Source organism: Tyto alba, unplaced genomic scaffold (assembly GCF_018691265.1).
Source record: "Tyto alba isolate M040663 unplaced genomic scaffold, T.alba_DEE_v4.0 Super-Scaffold_42, whole genome shotgun sequence".
In the NCBI taxonomy this organism is placed as follows: Eukaryota; Metazoa; Chordata; class Aves; order Strigiformes; family Tytonidae; genus Tyto; species Tyto alba.
This window is the reverse complement of record NW_024881318.1, coordinates 4,737,248-4,760,579: the sequence shown is the minus strand read 5'-3', so window position 1 is coordinate 4,760,579 and position 23,332 is coordinate 4,737,248. Positions and strand designations below refer to the sequence as shown.

The following is a 23,332-nucleotide window of genomic DNA, read 5'->3' as shown; positions in this document are numbered from 1 at the left end:
ATCCCCTGACCAGGCAAGGGATGCTGTGAACAAGGGGAAAAGGGTCCTCTCAGCTTAAATTATTCTGTCATTTTGTGTTTATAGCTTTGTTTATCATGAAACATGAATTTTACTCACTGTCGTCACTTCCCAAGCCGCCAAGAGCAGTAATGTTAGTGATGTATCACACAAGATATGTTGCTTTCTCTTTTTCTGGATGGCCTTACATTCTAGGTATATCTTCAATTCCTGCCCTGAGGTTGCTCCGCCACTTCTTGCATTTATTTGCCGTTATGCAACTGCCATGTGCAAGCATAAGCAAGGTTATATCCCAGCCCTTTTTGGGGAAAAAATTCTTGAAAGTCAGTTTATGAATACCTTTTGAAAGTAGGGTATTAAGTAACTAGCCATCGGCATCGTTTATCTATTAGTAATTTATTTCTGCTTAGACAGACACGCACGAATGCGCATATACACATTTCTGTATATGTTTGTATTTTATATATATTATATATATATATATATATATATATATACAGAAGCAAAATAACATTTCAATCAGGAAAATACCTTCCTCCAAGGAAAACCCTAATGAAAAACAGGCACCGCTTCCCCCTGCTGTTACCATTTGAGGCTGCCATGGTGCGGAGTTACTGGCTCTGTTAAATGCTCAGTGTAGACATTTGGAATATCTTTCCTATTTAATAACTTAAAGATTTCTCTAAAGTGTCAAGTTTGAGCATGGAGAAAATATTGCTCACCATTTTTCTTTTTAATATTGACCAAATTATCTTCCCATTTTGAAACAAGTCTCTCTGGTCCTGGGAGGCACTCAGCCTCTATGTGGCTGTCTTTTAGAACATGCTGTAACTGTTGTACAATAAATTACATGGCTGCACATAAATTGAATTTCCACATTATTTGAAAATATCAGAAGTATTATACAATCTGGCATTGTTAAAGAAGAAAAAGCTGATGAAAAAGGACAGCTGAAATTCGTGTCTGTCAGTGCCTGTTTCTAAAAGTGCATTCATTTGCTCAGTAATCAGTTTAAAAGATCAACAGAACAAGTTCCAGCTTTTTGAAATAATCATCCAGAATATATGGACTGGATTTATATGAAGGTTTTTGTCCCCAGATTAACATCCCCCTCCCCCTTTTATTTTTTTTTTTTAGTAAACTACAACCCCTTTTTCTCTGCCTTTATGGTATATAATTTCACTACGGTATTATCAGTCCAGATTTAAATCCCTGCCTGCTTAAGCCATGTCTAATCTTTTCATACCACATGTGGAGACTTTGTGAGTTATTATTTTGCCTCCTCAAGACGCTGTTAAAGCAGCTTGGTAGTAGAGAATAAAGAAATGCATCTATTCTCGCAAGGAGGATTGAAATTGTCTGTCCAAGCTTTGAAAGCAGTTCCCTGCTGTGGGACCAGCTCACTTCTTTTCACAGTCCTTATGAATTAAAACCAGTTTCCTAATAAATCTGTGTCTCCCTGATGTGTGTATTAGTTGGTGAAAGAGAAGATGAATAGGAAGGCATGTTGGTGTGCCCCAAAGAAACTTGACGGCATCACTCCAGGCTTATAAAGTTGCCTCTTATCATGTCCCTTCCAGTGAAATCAATTTAGTGTGCGCTGACATCTCAACTTCTACCCAAGCATCTTTAAAGGCTTTATAAGGAATAATTAATTACTGTATCCTTTGGAGGTAGGGAAGTATTATTATTCCCACTTAAGGGAAGCCCAGCTGTGTCCCCATATGTCTCCCCCCTCCTGTGCTATGCTGCGAGGAGCAAATCTCTGGCCCCCCGAGGTGGGGAGCAGCTGGAAGAGCTGGGCTCCCCACCCCAATGTCCTGAAAATGGAAATTCTGAATCAGAAATACAGAGAATTGGATTTCTGTAGTGAGTGGGGTGTTTTGCAGCAGCTAGAGGGTGATCTTACCTGAATGGGAGACCAGAATGACTTTGGTCCCCAAGATCCACACCTGCCATCATTGATACTTTTGCAATTTCTTTTCATTCCTATCAGAGGCTGGTGCATCTAACCTCAGAAATTAGTCCTTTTGTCTTCTTTCTTTTTATCACTGACTGGATGTGCCCAAAATTTCTTGCTAAGACGACGACAACTAGCAGCAAAAACTACCAGCAACACTGCATTAAAGCAATTGCACCAGAAGATATTAAAGTTTTGGGGTTTGGTGGTGGGTTTTTTTTGCTACAAGTTTTTCAGTGGAGACCATTTTCTTTGAAGTTATTGCACAGGAAATGTTAAAAATACATGGATAAAATTTCAGCTGCAGTCTCTTTAAACATACATTTCTTATACAAATGTCAAAACTGCATAGAAAATTAAAAGGCTATTAAAATTAATGCAATGAAATTTCACATGAAAAAGCAAGAGGAGGCAGGGATGACTTTAAAGCCCACGGAGATGACAATTCTGTCAAGTAATAATCAGTTCCATATATGTTGATCTGCGCAAATTACGTTTGCAGAATAAATGTGCTGGGGTGATTGAATTTTCTGAAGACTTCCATCAGGTCCATCCATTTTAGACAGCAATGCAGAGATGGTGCCAGCTCGTCACCTCTCAGGGCTGGCGAGGGTCCCCGAGCGGGGCCGGACCCCACCGCTGCCGGGTGTTTCAGAGGGCACTAGTGCCGCCTTTGCTCCCTACTCAGCTATTTTGGGTACCGGTTTTGGTCACAATGGTGATAACGTTGTCACTATACACGATGCTAAATGATCTCATGATAGGGTCTTGTTGAAGTGAGAGCCCTGCGCTGAGTTCGGGCAGGCACTGCAGGTTACCTATTAACCCCCCCACACCAAGCAGCTCTTGATCAAGTGTTTGGGAAGAGGGAGGTGAGAGAAGCCCCTTTCTCCAGTGCAAGACGGCCACCAATCTGGGTGGAGAAAAAAACTGAGCTTGTGTTTAAGTTGGGAGAGCTGGAGCCAAGGCTCTGTGTCTTTGGGCAGATCACTGAAGCCTCATGGTTTCCCAGAATATAAATAATGTCAGTAAAAAGTTGGACCAGACAATCTCCCGAGGTCCCTTCCAACCTGAGCTATTTGCCGAGTCTATGACTTCTCCTCTCTCCTTGCTGATGCCCAGGTACAGCTCTGCTCATGCTGCTTAAACAATAGCCTTCGTGGCAGGTACGTCCCTTTCCATCATGTACTGATGTAACAAAAATTAATATTTTTTAACCATTTCTAACTGCAGCTAGTCCCATCTAATGAGGGAGCCATGGGCTCTGCCAGGAGCTTTCTTTTCTGAAGCCAGTCCTGCATCGGCTGTCACAGTGATGGACTGAGGACATGGAGCTCCTGCTCTCCATCCATCAGTTTACAACAACATTACATATATTATTTTAAAGTTAAAATAAAAAAAAAAAAAAAAGTCTCAGTCTGGGTCTGCCTTCTCACCCTGCTAAATTTTGTGTATACAAAATATCCCTGGAATAATGAATGGCTGCTTTGGTTTTGGGCAGTGTCTGTTTTGTAAAGTGCAGGGGTATTTATATATTTATCATATATTTAGCAAAATATGAAGGAGCTGGGACAGGCGAAAATGTAGGCAACTCCGGTACAGTGCCTTGGTAGTGAATTTTTCTTGTCATTTGATGAAAGGGTGAAGCAGTACTGAAAAATGTGTTCTGTGGAGTCATTAATATCCTCCTCATTTGTGTGTATTCTTCCATAATGGCTCTGTAAAACACACCCTGGGGTAACTTTATGCCATTCTTGCATGGTTCTTTAATTTTATGAGTAATTTATGTGGAGCATTGGCAGGGGGGTTGGGAGGGGGACGTTTTCAATTGCTTTAAATTTTAATGAAACGTATCTTCCTTTCTAAAAGTTGGGCAGACCTAAAAGAAAAGGTGGCAAAGTCTGTTTTTCTGTGTCTTTGATTCCTGATTTTGGCTTCCCATCCACGTTTTGTTTTGTTTTGTTTCCTTTTGTTTTTTCCTTTAAGTCTTTTTGTCTTTTTCTTGAGAGAGAAGAGTTGCTTCAGTCTCAACTCTTGCAAGGTGGCTCACTTTGTAGAAGGTTGCTGGAGGAGCAGGGTGAGCTCTTGCTCTAGCACTGGTGTTGTCCCCAGCACTTCTGCCCTGGCCCTGGTATCCTTAATTCTCTCTCGGGCAATGGAAAATATTAATCCAGATCCCCTGGACATAGACGCGGCATGAATTTTGTTTTTTGTTTCCCGTGTTTTTGTTTTTACACCAGGTTTAATTTCAAATACAGTAGAAATTTATTTTATTTTGTGGGGAATCTGAGCCGGTTTCCTGTGGCAAGCGGTCTGCCCGGCCCCGTTTGCAGCCCCCGCTCTCCCCTGCCATCTCTGTGGCGTCGGGGCTGGGTCTGTGTGTGCCGCTGGGGCGGTCAGGACAGCTTTTGCTTTTTAGATACATTTAAACCAGAGTCAGGGCTGGTTAACAGAGGCTGTTAGCATTGATAATTGAAATTAAAGATCACCTCATGCTGTTTTATTCTTCAGATTCTGGGTAGCTTTAGTGCCATGGCCTTTTTTTTTTTTTTTTTTTTTTTTCCCTTGAATTTCTAGTTTCTCTTGTGAAACAAAATGCAGTGCCTTAAGCCAGATTCAGTGAATCCATCTGCCCTTACCTGCTGAATACGTGGTTCCCTGTGCATCATGAAGAGGCTGATTAAGACTTTTGTAAAGGCCATTTACAACAAGGAGGGATTAAATAAGAGAAAAAATAAAGTTTATGTTGTACTGCTTCCTAGAAACTTTGGAAAAAAGTTGACTAGGAGAGGAAAATATTCTGCACATCTTTCTTGAGGCTTTGATTGATTCTCACCCCCTGTTTAAGCAGTACAAAAAATGATGAGGTAAGCGTGTTGTCAGTTCTTCCAGTATTTCTGTAAAACCCACCATGAATCAGATTCTTGAAGATATTTACTCAGCTGAAAAATTTCCATCTTCCCAAACAGTCTCCACCTCTGAGTGCATTTCCACCCTGCATCTCGTGGCGGTGGTGCCACCCCGTCACCTTGCTGCCCCAGCTCTGTCCCTCCTGCAGCCATCTGCCTCTGAAGCCGCGAGGGGGCCTGGTGAAATACTCATTTAATTCTTACCGATTAATGATGATAACTCCCGAAGCTCTCTGAAGCTGAAGCTTCCAGCTGGCTCATGCAATGATATTGAGCAAGTTGTTTCATTCCCATCCATCGTCATCCCTTTATTTCTAAAATGGGCACAACGGTGAAGAGGTGCTGGAATCTTAATCCTTTGAAGAGGTCATGAAAGCCTTTCTTTTCTGTGAGTTAGGAGGACAGATTTGGCTTATTAATAGTGGGAGAATTTGTTACCCCTTTGGTAGACTAAGAGTTAAAGTGAAAAACAAATCTAACCCAGAAAGTAAATTTGTTTATTTTCAAATTGTCTTGGGTTCAATTGAAAGCACTGCAAGTTGCTTGCCGTTCATCATTCATCTTAATTAACTGAAATAATGCAGTCAAAATCTTTTCTTTTGGGGGTTTTGTTTGGTTGATTTTTTTTTTTTCCTGACCAGCTTGTCTGCCTCCTTTGAAGAGTGTCAGTCCCATTAGAAAGTTTCATTGCTATATGAGATACTGTAATTAAAACTAAATTCAAATACCTTTGCATCCTCCTTTATGAGACCTTCTTCAGTCTTGGCGTCCTCTGCTGTGCAGAGGAAGAAACCCAGCAGATGAGGAATATGTACTGTATCAGGTGCATACATCGAATCCTTCCTAAGGCAATTGTGAGTAGGTACCTCCATGGCTTCATGCTTAGGGTAGAATTGCTGGTACATTCAACACGTGGCAAATCAGTGCCAGGCTCAAGCGTTGCTTTCCTTCTAATTACCAAGACTGTCGCTATATTGAGAGAATTTCTCCTCTGAGACACATACTCATCTTTTCATACCTTCTGAAAAAGAAAATTTAAAAAAAATCCTTTGGTTGTGATAGGTTTGAAATACCTCTGACCCTCAACATTCCTGAGAGGTTTTGAGATGTTTTTTCAGAGGTCCGTGGAACAGCATCAGCTACCGCATCCTCAGCGAGAGTTACAACAAAAGCAATAAAAGCGGTTGCGTTTTATTTCCCGGTGCTCCAGGGGACTTGGGTGAGTGAGATGCTGAGAGAGATCTGGTCCTTGGTCTGACAGACATCCCTCTGCACACCCTGCAGTGGAGAGCCAACTTTTCTCTTCTCAGGGGTCTTGCAGATGTTTCCCTGGGATTTTAAACAATGTTAAATATTTTTTCCTCCTGTTTTTAACAGACCTTCTCCTCTCCTCACAATACTCTCTGCCCATTTTCCATGAACTTAAAGTTTACTTGTGAAAGCCTAGTGACGGTACTCTTTATTAAAAACATGTCTCTTTGTGCTTACTTCTTTAAAACTATTTTGTGTCCTTCATCAGTCTCTTTAAATAGAGGTTGAGGATAGCAAGAGTAGGGCAAGGATCGGAGGCTTGGGGGTCACAGGAAGTTATGATGCTGGAGGCATTTCTTGTATTTTGAAGTACAGAAAAAACAATTCTTAATTTCTTTCTTTTTTTTTTTTTTTTTTTTTTTTTTTTTTTTCTGTAATGAAACAGTGTATTTCATTCTGTCATCCAGTATGTAAACTTTGTGAAAAGCTTACACTGAAATCAGTGCAAATGATTTAAAAATTATCTAGGAAAAAAATACTTTGGTTTGAAAAATGTCACTACTGGATGTTTCAGCATTATGGAATTACTTTGCCTCATTTTCCTTGTTAAGTAAAAATTGTCATTATTTTTTCCAAATGTTTTGATGTCTGTGAAGACCATGTTTACAAGAAATAATCTGCTTCAGTGAAAATATTCCAAATGCTCTAAATGAGGATAGGGATTTTCCATTTCTGCGGTTTTTCTATGCCACACACTCCTGCCTTTTAGTGCTTCATGGAGGAGGTTGATATGAAGAATTCAGTGCTTGTCATCTAATCATTGCTTTTTATAAATAATAAACTTCACTGGCGAGAAGTATGTTGTAATTCTGCTCCAGGTTTGCTGAGATGCAAAGGCACCATTATGCCAAGTAAAATACTTTGCTTTGACTGACTTGCCGAGAAGGAGCAGAAAATTAAAGCCACTTTTATCCGGGAAAAAAAAAAAAAAAAAAAAAAGAAAAAGGCAGAACAGATGAGCATATCTTAATCAACTATGCAAATCAAGGCACGAAATCTCCATATTTATAGGCCCTTGATGTGAGCAGTAGTGCGGAGGCACCATGGCCCTGCCTGGGTGCCCCACAGCCGGGAGCGGTGTAGGACAGACGGACCCCCCTGGGCACCCCTTGCCACGGCAGGATTTACCCTGCGTGCCGAGAAGGTGCAGGGTCGGGGGTACGGGTGAGCATGGGAGGCAGTTGACAGTGACGAAGAGGGCACCTCACCAGTAAGAAATACGTTGCAGCTGGAAGCTCTTTTGCACTAGGGTCTGATTCCTTCATCCTTACGTCCCTCAGGGGAGCGCTCTGGTGCCGCCGTCCTTCCCGCTCTCTCTGGTGAGACACAGGGCTGTGTTCCACCACCCGGACCTGGCAGCTAGCTTTGGCACGGTCTGATCTTTTACCTGGGCAAGAGCGCCGGTACGTCACTCTGCCGAGATGCATCCAAAAATCTCTGATGAGCTGCGGACCACTGGGATGTGTTTGTCTCCCTGCAGCTTTCCTAAGACAGTGGCGGTTGGGGCGCTGGTGATGAGCTGGAAATGAAATAAACTTCACTAAGCCTGATTTGGGCAGTGGGAAGAGACCTGCTCAGTGTCTCCAGCTGATCCAGGGCCACTGCGTTTTACTGAACGGTGCGGTACAAAGCTCTTCTCAGACCTTTTGATCAGAAGAATATCAATCTCTGTAGAGGGACAGGTTTTGTTTGTAGGACAGCTGTGTCTAAAGCCCTAAATTATGATTGAGGCCATTTGTGCTGTGATTTCTACAAATTTAAATGGAGACACTAGACCTGAGACAGGAGACACACCCTTGAACCTCTGCAGTTGAGCAAGGGATGCACTCCAGCCTACTATTCCTGGGAAGTACCATATAATTTAAAGTACCCAGGTGGATCCATTGGCCCTTTCCATATCGGTTGTCTCCGTGGGACATCAGAGCCCGTTCCTTTGTCACCAAGGTGTTTGATTAACCATCTCTCTCAGCTCCCATCAGGGACCCGGTGCTGCCATCACCAGTCCTGCCCCACCGAGGGTCAGCAGAGCATGAGGTGCTCAGCTGTAACCACCCTGGTCCCCTGCCAGAGCAGTACCACAGCACCACGAGAAGGGGAAGCTCGAAGAGAAGGTGTTCCAGAAAACGGGCTGCTGCCAAACATTTCTAAAATAGCTTTGGATGTAGGAATTGAAATTCTCTCTTGGTTCCATTTGACATGCATTCATCTTTGTTTTATCTGGACCTTTCTTTCTACCCCAGAAATCTTGCAATATAAATAGGTAAGATAAAGAATGGGTAGGAGATATATTATTATGCCATTTTATGGGAAGGAAATTGAAACATAAAAGCATTAAATTATTTATCCAAGCTCCCTCTGGAAGTCTGAGCCAGAGCCAGGTTTTCTGTAACCTGTCTTTCTGTGCACTGTTTCTCAAAATAAAAGGTTGAATTTCTGTCCCTATTGAAGTCAGTAAGAGTTGCTTTTTAGTTCTGTGGATGCTATCATTTCATGTAAGTGCATAGCGGGGCCTCCAGCCGTTGTAAATGCTTTTCCATTCAGGAAGGTTTTCTTTCCATTTTTCAGACCTCAAACAAATGCAGGGCGTGTTTGGACACCCAGAAGCAGATGGATTTTGTAACAAAGCCTTGGTTTCTAAATTAATTTATCTCACTGACTGCAGTCTATTTCTTCGTTGATGGCATTATTTTAGTGTTCATCTTTGCTCCCCATATTTGCTTTCAAATAGCTTATTGACATTAGTTAAATATTAGTAAATTTTGATTTACAGAGAGATTTTCTCCTCAATATAGACTTCTCAGTAGACTACTTTTTCCTCTGCCCACAGTCTTCTGGCTTTTCTGCCACAAATACAGCCCATCAGTACAGTATAAAAGTAGTAGTAGGAAAACATTTAAAGCATTGTTCTCTTTCTGAGTTTAGTAGCAGGACTAACGGGTTGATCACAGTGGTTCATTTCCTAGATCTGTGCACTGTGATGCATGCTGAAATGTCTGAAAGTCAGACAAAATAAGCAACGCAAATGCTGGGTACTAAAATTATGTTTAGAAGTTTCTTTGTTAATGAAGTACCTGTATAGGTGTTGAGCTGCTTCTGCTGCCATTGCTTTACCCATTTCTGACCAAGGATTTACTTAGAAAGAACAGAATAGAATAGATTCTTTGAATTGGTAGGGACGGACCTACAGTGATCGTCTAGTCCAACTCCTGACCACTTCAGGAGTGACCAAAATTTAAAGGATATTATTAAGGGATTTGTCCAAATGCCTCTTAAACACTGAGAGGCTTAGGGCGTTGGCCACCTCTCGAGGAAGCTTGTTCCAGGGTTTGACCACCCTCTAGGTAAAGAAATGCTTCCTAATGTCCAGTTTGCACCTCTTGTGGTACAGCTTTGGGCTGCTCCCACACGTCCTGGCACTGGATACCAGGACAAGAAGACAACATCATACTCCCACCTGCCTCTTGGTCCAGAGTTTCTAGAAATTGTGTTTTGGGATTGTGCCCCTCTGGCACATTCAGGGTCTCTGGAGATCCACAGCCCCCCTGAGATCCCTGTCCTCCCCCCCAGACCTGGACCCTCTGCCCTTCCACAGCAGGAGAGCGGAGGAGGGTGTGTTTCCAAACCCCCTCCAGTAAAGGTAGCCTCAAGGCGGTCCTTTCCCTTCACTGCAGAGTTCGGAGATGAGCCACCTCCACCACATCACTTGGTGGCACCACCCCTGGTCCCGTGTTCCTTAGCAGATCGAAGACTATTAGATGCACTCATCCATCTGCGGTGCGCAGCTGGGCACCGCGTGAAGAGTTAAAGGGCAAATGGCTGAAAACCAGAAGACTCTGTGAAAATAGAAGTGACAGCTACTTCCAAAAGCGGACTCCGATGCCAGCTCTTGTGGCTAGCACTGGAGGCGTCCGGGGCAATCTTGCCAAACAACTGTCATGTCTTCAGAGCGTGTCCGGCGTGAGGAAGCAGGTTTCGCTGTGTTAATAATTACACTGCCTGCAGGCTCTCTGAAGTTGCATCTTCCCTTGCAGCATGGAACCAGATTTTAATGAAATATCGTTAAACCTGCTAACTACAGAGAAAGAAGGGGGGGGGAGGAAATCAAAGGTGCAATCAAAGCATGCACTCTATTATCAATAACTGCAAGTGGCTTCATAAATGTTTTATGTTTGAAATGTTTTCAGCGCAGATCAGCACAGAACCAGCTGTTTAAACGAAAAGTGAAATGTAATAACAAGAACATTTTAATCATTGCATCTCATTATAGATGAGAAGAATGAATCACTAGGAAAAATGTTTTAAAAAAGCAGCTTTCATGATGGAGATGGCTAGCCTGACACAGAGCTGGAGACCAGGGAAGCCTAACTCAGAATTAACAGGCATATGCCTTCTAAAAAATTCTGTTGGGATAAGTGGTTTTGTTTTCCTTGTGAAGGCATGGTGGTGGTATGTGCTTTCTCCTGGGAAGATTTAATGCAAAGGCTTAATGCTTTCTTCTACCTGAAAGGATTCAGAGCATGAGTGCCTTGAACGGCACTCTCTCAGGGCAGGAGCATCATGGCCATTAGACGGGAGGTTAGTTTGGACTATAGACAGCGAAAGTCAAGACCCCTGGGAACAGGAGGAGGGAACAAAGCAGTAGGACCATGATCCTTTCACCTCTTATTTGGGCATTCAACTTCCAGGTGGTATTTAGGGCTCTGCTCTTGTCTAAAGGCTGCTGTGCATAATTCTGCATCAATACACCTTGGAGCCCAAAGCTGGAGCCTGTTAATACCCCTGAAAGAAGGTCAGTGTTTTGTGATAGAGCTTAAGGCAATGGTCTTGGGTTAACTCTTTAAGTGACAGAGGTGTGCTCAAGGAGTTCAGGTGTTCCTCTCCCTGGTTGCCAGTGGGGCTCCGGTATGAGGCAGATTCCCACTGGCACAGGCAGGGTGGCCTGAGGTGCAGAGACAGAGCTTCAGAAACTTGTAAAAATGTCAGATTTGAGAGATATATTTAGCATGTTTAGGCAGTTGCCAAGCAATTTTTTATGTAGTTGTCTACATTCCTATTTTAGGCACTTGTATCTTTCTTGTATCTTATTAACTATTATTATCAGAAGATTAACAGAACAATAGCAAAGAGGAAGATTCTGTGCAAGCACAGTGAAGGCTCGTGAGAGCAGAAATTGTGTTCTTGTGGGTTTCGAGGAGCAGTTGACTATGTGGACGTCTGGTTTTATGGAACTGAAAAGGAGCAGGGTCAATACCAGAGTCTCTTAATAAGGGAATGCTTTCACTGTCATACAGAGATGCCTGCCCTTTCTGCTCCTACAATAGATCAGACTTTCAGGGTTACTAGAGGTCCTAAAACTCTCATACCCTACAAGTGGCCAGGCCTTCCCAGCAGCTAATGCCCACTTCAACCTGTGAAGCTTTCCTACCGAGCATCTCTGGGTCTGCTGACCCCAAAGTCAAGCTGTGTTGACTCAGCTTGTGCTCTGGAGGTACGAATCTGGGTGTCATTTCTCCTGCCAGCTTCTCCCATGTGTGAGGTGCATCAGCCCCTGGGACATGACATGGATTTGCACCCCTATTCTGCAGGATGGAAGGGGGGAATGAGTTATATAAGATCTCTGGAGGCACTTCACCCGTTGCCAACTGCACATGACCTCTTTGGGTTGATATCAACTGCTGGCAGGAGGTTAGCTCCAAAAATAGCCCACAAGATTTGAAAACTGATGGGAGATTAAAAGCAAAACATGCCGTTTACATAGAGGACAGCTGTCTTTGCTGGGGCCAGCTCGGATTAGAAACACAACAGTACTGCTCTGCAATGAGTATGTTAGGAACACAGGTACTCCTTCAAGAATATATAGCTAAAATCAAGGTGTATGTCAGGTGCCTGTGCTACATATCATCCTCCAGCCCCAGGAACATGGGCTTTTGGGGCAATGCAGGGTGCATTCTTGCAGCACAACGTGGATCCAGCTATTCACACCGGTAACACAAGGTCAGCTATGCTGACAGCTAACATTAACAATAACAGAAAGGCGGTTAATGCATATTTCTAAAATCAGCACTGGAAGGAAAAAAAAGCAAAGCATTTGACCATTTCTGGCTTTGAATGTGATTGCTTTTACTGCTACTGAATAGGAGTAATTCCACCAAACAACTCCAAAGCTGGCAGTTGTGAGAGCAGCAGCAAACTCTTTGCAAGCATGTGTTGTACCTTGTATTTATGAAACAGTCTGAGGCACTGAACTAATTTTATACGGGAGCGGAAGCGCGTTCTCAGAGGAACGGTGATTTTTTGAATATATTGAAGCATTATATGGAGCCCCTGGTAAAAGAAAATGCATCAGTCATTTGCCGGCCCTCTTTTCTTTATCGTTTTTTCTTAGAGAAAGGATGCTGTTAGTTGTAAAAGACTGATTTTAGAAGAAACATGATTTAATGTCTTGTTTTAATGGAATGTAAAGCAGTTTGAGGGCCTCTCTGCTATTTAGAAAAAGAAGAATTTAGGAAAGGATTTAAAACTTAATGCCAATTTTCACGAGATTATTATTTGACAGAAGGGATCAGGAGAGATTATTAAATGCTTTGTGTGTGCTGAAAATACTGAGACCTTAAGCACATTAGAGTGCCTGTCAGAAGTATTGAAATAGCATGAAAAGGAAAGCTGGGCGAAGGAAATAAAAATATATTAAATGCATCTACACTGCATCTAAACCTGAAATTACTTGTGATCAAAGGCTATCTGTGTTTTGCTGATGATGTGTCTGGACGCCTTTCTTCAACGCCCAGCTCTGCCATCCCTGTTTCTGCAGGAGAGGGACAGATCCAGGGAGTGCAGGGTCAGGCGTTCCTCAGCTATCGCTGCGCACCGCAGACGTACAGATTTACAAAAGAGAGCTGTTAGTGTGAAACTGCCTTGTAATGGGGATGTAACTTTGCGGAAAGCCTGTCCTCGGAGCTGTAATTCTGTTATCTGTCAGCTGCACAATAGCTCGTGAGTTTGTTTTATGCCATAGCACGCTCCCTACTGAAAATAAAAAGGTGCTATTTGGTGTTGAAGATTTTCAGAAAGAACTTTCTGCTTGACCTTTACATTTTTGCCACAATTATAATTTTTTTTTTTTTTTTTTCTTTCTTCCAATTTTGCTTGAGTTTGAGATGAAGGCGGAGATAAGCTGCAGATAGCCCCATCTCCAAACATCAGTTGTTGCTGGGGTTAGGTCCAGTAGAGACATGCAGGGAGTGATTTTCTGGTACTGCTGGTAGTGATAGGAGTTTATTAAGCTTTTTTAGCTCTTTTGTTTTAATAAGTGATTTAAGCTGACATCCAAAGTCATGTTGTCGTTGATGTGTGATAATTTACATTCAGGGTGAAATTGGAGCACTTTAAGATAGAGTCGGTATAACAAAAGGTGACTTAGTATGGCTTCCTTAACAATTAAAAGGGATTGTTTTGCATTGTCATTTGAGGAGGAGTCTGTGCTTCTTCACCCACCTGTCAAGGCAGTCTAAATTTTGCATTTCAAATGACCTCTAGTAAGGCTCAACCTATTTCAACTGCTGTATTTTCAGAACTAACCAAACAAGATAACAGTTTCAAGGGTGGGATATTTTAACACTTTTATTGTCTTTCTTTGATTTATAAGATGAGATTGTTACAGCCCTGCAGTTTCTGTAAGTGCTGGTCACTGTGCAAACATGGGAATATTACTTCAGAGCAGAACTGGGCCTACATATAAATATTGGAGCTTATACTAGTAAAGCCTACCTTTTAAGGGCAAATCAGGGTTTGCAGATGATAAATCTCTGGTCCAGCCCCTGCTCAAAGCCGGTCAGCTCCAAGACCAGCCCAGTCACCCCGGGGCTTTATGTGAAGAGCTGTATGGTGTCTGACCAAATCATGAGGCCGGGCTGAGAGAGTTGGGGGGGTTCAGCCTGGAGAAGAGAAGGCTCCGGGGAGCCCTTCGAGCGGCCTCCCAGGGCTTAAAGGGGGGACAGGGGAGGTGGGGGGGGGCTCTGGGTCAGGGGGATGTAAAAGTAGGATGAGGGGTAACGGTTTTAAGCTGAAAGAGCCACTGCTAAAGGGGGGGTACCAGCTTAGAGCCAGCCCTGGTGGGATCCCTTGTTCATTAGAGCATGCCAAGGACTGCCCTTCATGCTGCATCTCAGCCATCACCTGTGATCCATCAGGCAGCTAAAACAGAGTGAGTAATGCATAAAGGAATTTAAACAGATAGCATAAACAGGTACATGTGCACGTATGTGGAGATGGTGTAAGTAGGAGCCGACAGAGAGATTTTGAAGGCTAATTGCTTGCTAAAAGAAACCAAAGCCTGCTGTGGTGCACCAAATCAATTTATAAGTTAATAGCATCAAGCTGGTACGTACAGAGCTGGGGCAGAAACACACACAACTAAGTGGTGCCTCACAGAAAGCAGCTTCAAGCTCGCGGTTAGTGTGTTTGTGAGATGACTTTGGTCTTGTCGGGGTGGTGTGTTGGTGTTTGCCTGCAACCTAATGGCTCCTCTAATGGCAGTCATTTCCTTGAAATGGTCTTGGATGATCAGATTTGCATGTCTCAGATTTCCTACTACCTCAAGGCAAGTGCGTCTGTTGGTCGCGTTAGATATTTGTGCTAATTATTCCCCAGAAATTTAATTTTAAGGTGAAGTCCATCCTCTGAGCCAAAGGCACAGAGATGTAGCCTAGACAGAACAATCCTTTTCTCTACTTCATGTATTCATCGCACTAAATCTGCTGTAGTCTTTCCACAGTGTATTTTTCACGGGTTTGTCGTCCCTTTTGTGTTTTTTTCTGGAGTTTCTGAGGCACACAGTGCGGAAGCAGTGCCGTTGCAGGCATCCCGTGGAGGTGTGTTGGGCTGGGTCGTGCCACGTGTCGGGGACCTGGGCGCAGTGCTGGGCGATTGCAGGAACGGGATTTTCACCCTGTCCTTTCTTTTCTGTGCAGTGCAAGTTCCCGGGCCAGTGGAAAACCTGAGGGCTGTGTCCACCTCACCTACCTCGATTCTTGTCTCCTGGGACCCTCCTGCCTACGCGAATGGCCCCGTTCAAGGCTACAGGCTCTTCTGTACAGAGACAGCAACTGGGCGAGAGCAGGTGAGCGGTGACCGGAGCGGCTCTGCTCTCCCTGTGAAAAAGAGATATTTGGTGTAAGCACCTGCAGGTCTTCAGAGTGCTGCAGAGGCTCAGAGTGAGAGGTTTTACGGGTTAACTTCAGGTTAGGTAAATGTTGCGCAGACCAGTGATAAAAGAGCAGATCAAGCAAAATAAACTTCCACCAGTATAAAATGGGTTCAGGAGGTAGAAAGCAGCAGCCTATTATATATTAACCATTCCTCAGTGTTACACTGAAGTCTCAGAGTAACACCAAAAAGCATTCAAAGACCCTTTAGACTCCCCCTTCATTGTGCAAAACCATCAACACATTGATGGCAGTTTGTTACACATGATCTTTGTAGAACGTCTATATTTTTAGTTTCTTCTGGTAACTTCCTTCAAGCGGGAGAGTAAAATAATACAAATCCAGGCTAGAGATGATGCAGTTTCTCTCTGGACTGACAGCTGCCCATAGTAAAAATTGGTGTTGATGCTGTGCACTTAATTGCACACCTAACTGTGCCATGAGCACATGCTTTCACGTGGCAAACAAGCAGCCTTGAGTTCTGTAGGTTGCAGTCTGCTCAGATGCTTCCCACCAGCCATTTAATAACCAGTATTTGATAGAAGTACGGCAGTAGCAGCGGAGATGAGCTCTGCAGGTAGAGTATGGCCTGAAGAGGTTTTTGGAAAACAATAGGGCAGGGAAACAAGTGGAGATGTCTTTTTTTCTGACCTGATAGCACGTTAATAGTCACAGGCATCATCAGTCTTGTGGCAGGTGCTTCAGGAGTCTTACGAGAACTTTTATACCATCCCCATTTTTTCTGTTCTTGCTTTATGCTACTTCCTTCTTTTCTCCAAATTTCCCCTTTGACTCTTTGCCTTTATTTTCTTCTTTCCCTATCACAACCTATGAAGTGGTAGCAACTGGCTTAACCAAAAAAAAAAAAAAAAAACAAACCCTTTTCTCATGCGTCCTGAGTAACTAAACACAACTCTGAGGTGCTGAAATCCCCTCTATCCCGAAGCTGTGGTCAGGGCTGCAGACGAGCGCCGAGAACCGTGCTGTAACAAGCTGTTCTGTTACAAATTACCTTTTCTATCAACTCAAATAAGGATTTAGCTCTACTTCTCAAAGACTGAAAAACTCTCCTCTAATCCACTCATCCCTCGGCATGGCTGTGGCGCTGGCTGTCACGTTTCCTCTTGGTTTTTCGTCTCTGTGTGCTAGAATGTGGAGGTGGACGGGCTCTCCTACCGACTGGAGGGGCTGAAGAAGTTCACCGAGTACACCCTGCGCTTCCTTGCCTACAACCGCTACGGGCCCGGCGTCTCCACCGAGGACGTGACGGTCACCACGCTTTCGGATGGTGAGTAGGAAGGGAAGGGGACCTAGGGTGGGCAGGTTGCGTCTGTCGGTTGCAGTCATCAAGTTTCTTCCTTCTGCCACCATATTTTGGAAGAGGCAGCAATGAAGCGTGGAAGTTATTGAATGTGCAGGGCAGAAATCAGAGGTTCAGTGCCTTCCTGCAGTGGTACCCTCTGAGCTGGTGTTCATCTCCAAGGATAATTGGTTCAGTTCATTATTCCTATGTCTAGTGACAAGGATAGTCTACTTCTCTCTATTTTCTCTTTAACTTAGGCACAGGCGTATCCTTTCAGCTTTTCAACAGACACTATTTTATTACAGCTTCATTTGAAGAGCCAACTGCCTGGGTTTTCCTTGTGCTTTAGACACAGGGGTAGCAAATGTGCCAGGGCTTCAATCTCTGCTCGTCACAGCGGCTGCACCAGCATCCTTCCCCGAGCTCATGCCGTGCTCCTGAGGCTCGCAGGCTCCGGGAGATAAATTGAATTTTATTTTGCATTCAGAAGCACTTAGTTGTGTCTGATATCACAAAACTTACACACGCCTGACTCCTCTTGAAGTCACTGAGCCTGATCCCCACACCTGGCTAAAACAGGAATAACTTCATTGGAGTCATTTGGGCTACAGCAGTGTAAAAAAAAAAGCATAAAAAGGAAGGAAAAATTCTTTCAGAGGGGTGAACGAGTTTCAAAAGGCAGAAACCAGGCCAGAGAAGGCTCCAGTGGCTTCAGGGTTGTGCCCGCTCCTGACTGAGCCCCAAAACCTGAGGGGCTTTCTCCATACCCACATTTTGTTTAAAGGTGATGTAAGAGGTGTCTACTAAGCGTTTAAAGTGAGATTAATAAATAAGTAACTTTCCTTCTGATAAAAATGCAGACAGCTGCTTTTTCATCCATGCTAACAAAGCACAGGTATGGGATTTTGGGTGGCCCTGTCCTGGGTTTGGATCATTAATTTAAGGTCATTTTCATGGGAAAAAAAAAAGTGTTTATTTTTACATGAGAGTATAAAATCAATGAGTAGGCAAGAAATATATTGTCATGGGCTTCAGATATGTATGTTAAACTTGCAGGTCTTTTCTCCCCTCAGAAATGTAGCAGATAACCTGTGGAAATGAGCACATTCAGAAACAGTGCCTGGCATGCACCTCAGTCACACACAGATTTCACTGTTGTTCCTTTCCATGCTGTAGATTGAAGCTAGAGGAAAAAAAATGGAATGGAGAACCAGAGTGACAGGTTTATCCCTTTATATGTACAAATATTTATCTAATCTTATTACAAAGTTGATAAGTCTCCCTTGCTACTCTACCCAAAGCAGCTGAAAATTTGTATGAGGTTGAGAATGGCAATTTTCTGCCTGGTAACCCAGTTGCTTCTGAATGCTGTGTCTGATCAACTAAAAATATCAATTTCTGGGCAGTGTTAATAGAAGCTGTGTAGACCCTGGAGAAAATCAACAGATGGAGGGTGTCATGCACTGGAAAAGCTCTTGTATTTGTTCAGTGTGTGTAGAGCACAGAGCACTTCTGCAGGTGTCCCTGGGTGGTGACATCCACGATGGAAGTGACACTCCTGACTCACATCTTCCCACTCCCCCTGCGGTTGCTGTCACCCCAAATTACCCTGTGGTCTGCAGGTCCCCCCCAGGCCTCCCTGACCTCTGGAGGAGCAGCGGTGGAAGAAACATGGTCTGAAAGGGGGAGCTTCAGCCGGGCGGTGAGGCTGTGTGGGGTCAGGAGGAGCAGGGATTTCATTTTGAAAAGGCTGAGCCTTTCCACCGGAGGAAAGGTGGGGAGGGACTCTGGATCAGGGGGTGGGGATGGGATGAGGGGTGATGGTTTTGCACCAAAAAAGGGCAGATTTAGATGAGATGTAAGGCAGCAATTCCTCCCTGTTTGGGGGGTGAGGCGCTGGCCCAGGGTGCCCAGAGCAGCTGTGGGTGCCCCCTCCCTGGAAGGGTTCAAGGCCAGGTTGGCCGGGGCTGGGAGCCCCCTGGGCTGGGGGAAGGGGGCCCTGCTCCTTACAAGGGGATTGAGATTCAATGATCTTTAAGGTCCCTTCCCACCCAAACCATTCTGTGATTGTAAGTTTTAGTTCAGAAATAAATAGGCGCCTTGATGGAGGGCACTGGAAGAGAACTATTGTGAGCCTCTAAAACAAACCCCTCAAAGAGCCATGTGGAAGAGGCCAGGGATGTGGAGAACCCCAGGCGAGGGAGCTGGTGAACCTCAGCACTGTTTTATTTATGTTATTCTGGACTGTATCTTCTGTGGGATTCAGCTGCGAGACCCCCAGCTCGGTTGGCACTGTTACTGTACGTTTGACACCTCTGCAATATTTTTCCAAGTGCTACTTATGTCTACCCAGCAAATTCAGTTTTCCCTTGTAGTACAGACTGGATCTTGGTAGAATAAATTACTTCACACTTATAATTATAAAAACAAAAGGAAAACAAGTGAAAATGAATATTTTGCATAATGTATGTAGATTTAATTCACACTGTGAAGTGTAGAACTGCGGCCCTGTACTCCACTTTGGTTTTAAATGTCACCATAAGTGAGAAAGGGAAAGATTGTTATTCATGAGACTGAAAATTATCCTCTGCAAGTGTTTCAAATGCTTCACCTGTCTATGAAGGAAAAATCATTGCTAACGAGAAGGTTTGCATGAGACTATTCCAGAAAACAGGAGTGTGCATAGGTGCCCTTGTTTCAGGAATCTGGAGAAAGATGTATTTATTTTCCTTTTTATTTAGGCAAAAGTCTGTTCTGCAAAAAGTCAGTTGGCTGCAGCCTTTCCAGACTTCCTCTGCTTTTTGGAGCAGGTGTAAAGGAAGAGAAAATCCCCTTAGGATTTCTTTTCATCTTCCTTATTCTGGGTTCTTCCTGAAACCACTTTGGTCTCTTGCTTAAAGAAGAGCAGCCAAAGGGCCACAGCCAGAGCCTGGCTTTGCCCAACCCTGGTGAAGGTGCTAGCAGTCCTAGCTGTCCTGAGAAGGAAAGGAGGGAATGGAGGGAGCAAGTCTGCAGCACCAAAACTTTATGCAGTTTCTTTTATGGTATCACGCATAGAACTTTCCCAGGGTTAAGGTCCATTCTGCTAGAAGGATGTGCAATAAAACAGTAAGAAATAACTCCTGCATGGGCGAGCTAACAGTCTACATAGAGGAGGAACAAAGACATTTAATCTGTCCTGTTTTATAGGTGAGACATAAAGGAAGAAGAAAGCCTCTAGTTGCCTGTATACACATCTGGTTTTGGGCAGGTTTTGTTCCTGTGTGCCCTGCCAGCACCCTCCCCATGGAGCAGAGCAGCTCCCCAGGCTGCTCCGCTATGCTTTTTGGATTACAACACATCCTCTGGCTTGAATTTAGATTTAGCAGCCTTATCAGTCAGGGCCCACCATGTTGAAGGGGACAGGAGCTGACCACTTCTCCCTGCTCCTGCCCAGTGCTTTTGCCACCAAACAGGATCGTAGCGAGGAGCGCTTTGCTTATCATGGCCCATTCCTTTTGGTCTTTGCTTCGTGTTGTCTTCCCATCTCAGTCCATGTAGTCTCTGGCAGTTTATTTTTGCCTTGGTAGCCAAACCTGGAGGCATCCCCCAGGAAAGGAGCCAGGATGCTCTCAAAGGGCAGTGACTCCCACGCTGCTTTTCTGAAAGCTGGTTTGAAACAGAAGTAAGTGTCAAAAATGGGAGAAAATTCCTGAAGATTGGTTTACCTTCCCTGTTGTAAAATTTACAGGATCATTTTAAAGTCTTCCTTCCTCTTGACAGTGTGTGGGCTTGAGCAGGTTATTTTTTCCACACCAATCCTTTGCTGCATAGCATACAATAAGGTGTATGTAGTTGCACAAAAAAAAAAGCCTGTAGTATCAGTTCCCACAGGTCAGTAGGCAGAAATTTTCCATGAAGCTCTGGGATGTAATCTGTAGCCTAAGAAATGCATCCCAATCAAAGGGATTTAGTGTGGCATCTCCAGCTGCAGGAGCTACAGACCCCAGACAGCATTCACCAGATCAAGGAATAAACTATATCTTTAATGCTTAATTTTCAGTTTAAAATACAGCTCAGATAATATTTGGCCAAGCTGCGTGCCATTTCAGAAATGCTTTGAGCTATCATGCTCATGAATTTAACAAAATGCATTTAATCCTAGCAATTGGCTGACAGTAGAATTTCATGCTTCCTGAGTAGTTGATTTAAATATAATTTATATCCATAATTATAATATGAATGCTTGTTTTTTTTTTTTTTTTTAAGTAAAAATTGAAGATTGAAGTTCAGATTGACACAGGAGTCAGCCTGTGAAGTTTCTCAGATGTTGGTAGCCGTTCCTGTGTTTGCACGAGAGCCGCTTACGGGAGCCACAAACGTGGATTTACTGGATGTGAACAGTGTCATGACAGTGACCCTACTGGGGACCAAGTCCCTTACTGTACCACCCCAGTAGCCCAACCTCTTGGTAGAGTGCATTCCCCCCAAGATTATCCAAACCTTTATCTGTTTGGAAAAAGTACCGGGATTGTTTCCCTCTTCCTCCTCTTCCCCCTGCAAAAATTACACAGGAGTTTCCCGAAGCAAACCATTTTTTGGTGTGACTGTCAGCCCTGAAACCTTTTGGGGAAAGGCACAGGTTGTAATGGAACCTCCACAGGAAGGTTTGGTGGCTGGAGGTTGTGCAAGCACCAGCAAGGCTCAGTTACCTAGTGTACTTGCTCTGGTCTTTATTGAGTTGGGGACCTGGACCTGACTCTTGCCTCCCAGCATGCTGACCCCAGTTGGTGCTTCTGACCCTCCTGTGCCTCTCCCAAAAGAGCATCCTGGGGACCTGGGTGCTCTCTGTGCGGCAGTGAAACACTCAAGGGCCCTGATCAGCCGTCTCGTTCCTTCTGGACTCCTCTCTACAACTAAAGTACAGCAAACAACCAGCAAACCCACAAAGGACATGGGTTTATATGATGGGGAACTGAAAATATATTTCTTAAATTTCACCAGATAGAAACTGAGAGCAGCCCCAAGGAGAGGGGCTGGGGGTGCTGGGGGGGGGGAAAACTGCCTGTGAGCCAGCCCTGTGCGCTGGCAGCCCAGAACCCACCCGTGCCCTGGGCTGCAGCCAGAGCAGGGGGGGCAGCAGGGCCGGGGGGGTGATTCTCCCCCTCTGCTCCGCTCTGGGGAGACCCCCCTGCAGTGCTGGGGCCAGCTCGGGGGCCCCCAACAGCAGAAGGACCCGGAGCTGCTCGAGCGGGGCCAGAGGAGGCCACGGAGATGCTGGGGGGGCTGGAGCAGCTCCCCTGGGGGGCCGGGCTGAGAGAGTTGGGGGGGTTCAGCCTGGAGAAGAGAAGGCTCCGGGGAGCCCTTCGAGCGGCCTCCCAGGGCTTAAAGGGGGGACAGGGAAGGTGGGGGGGGACTCTGGGTCAGGGGGTGGGGGTAGGACGAGGGATGGGTTTAAACTGAAAGGGGGGAGATTTAGCAGAAATCCTTCCCTGTGCAGGTGTTGGGGCGCTGGCCCAGGGTGCCCAGAGCAGCTGTGGGTGCCCCCTCCCTGGAAGGGTTCAAGGCCAGGTTGGACGGGGCTGGGAGCCCCCTGGGCTGGGGGAAGGGGGCCCTGCCCGGGGCAGGGGGGTTGGAACTGGATGATCATTAAGGCCCTTTCCAACCCAAACCATTCTGTGATTCTGTGAAAAGAAAAGAAACTCAACAACAAACTTGAGTGCCTTGTCATATGAACCTTCTTCCCATCATTCTTCTTTCCATTCCTTCTTCCTCACTTCCAGCAGTGAGGCTCATCTCACCTACATTTAGACACCTGGTCCAAGGCAGGCAGCAAAACTCATCCAGATTATTCAAGACTTCTTCCACCACTGAGTCACCCCGTGCTGAGACAAAGCACTGTTCATTGCGTATTGCATAGCTAATGCTAGGTAAAATGAGTTCTGCTCTAATTTCTAATGGTATAATTAAGCTGTGAATAATAAACAAAAACCAAATTTTACCAGGTGCATCCAATTTCTTTATTTGATCAAGATATAAAACCGGAGGAAATAATTGTAATCTCACAGGCGCTGGGTTTGCCAGGGGAGCTCTCTGATTGTTATGCAACCCGAGATATTAAATCAGGGTCTCTGATTTGGTAATGCAAAACATCTCCTTGAGTGAACAGTGAGCAAGGAATAAAGTCACCCAGAATTGCTATGGAAATGATTGAGTTCGATGCTGGGTCAGGTCTGGATTTATTTCTTGTTTTGATTGAAGATCTGGAAGAAAAGAGGAGTGCATCAGTTATGTTCATGTATGCAACAAAATTGGGAAATATGACAAGCATCCACTGAAGAGAAAGAATCAAAATAATAGAAAGATAAATGTATAGTGAAAAAAAAAAAGTAAAGTGAAGAGAATTTTGTCTGGTAGGGTAGTAATATGTAGGAGTAATAAAACTTGGCAGTCAGTAATGAGAAGGGAAGGTTTAAGTTGGCAATGGCTAAACACTGTGTGGAGCCTTTGCAGCCCATGAGGGAGGGGAGAGAGAAGAGGAATCACGTGTGAGAAACTGGGTCTCTGAGCAGTCCTGCCTTGCTCACAAACAAGGGCAAATATTCTCCGGTGAGAACAGGCTTTTCCGGGAGATAGTGGTGTCTGCCAG

General features: G+C 44.5%; 1 protein-coding gene across 1 annotated transcript in view; it reads left to right on the top strand.

Annotated features, from left to right (window-relative positions):
* DCC (DCC netrin 1 receptor) overlaps positions 1–23,332 on the top strand; it is a 592,838-nt gene that overhangs the window by 418,153 nt on the left and 151,353 nt on the right. Inside the window, exons 10-11 of the mRNA XM_042804693.1 lie at positions 15,168–15,316; positions 16,551–16,689. Of these exons, the coding sequence (XP_042660627.1) occupies positions 15,168–15,316; positions 16,551–16,689 (288 nt within the window). The remainder of the gene's footprint in view (positions 1–15,167; positions 15,317–16,550; positions 16,690–23,332) is intronic.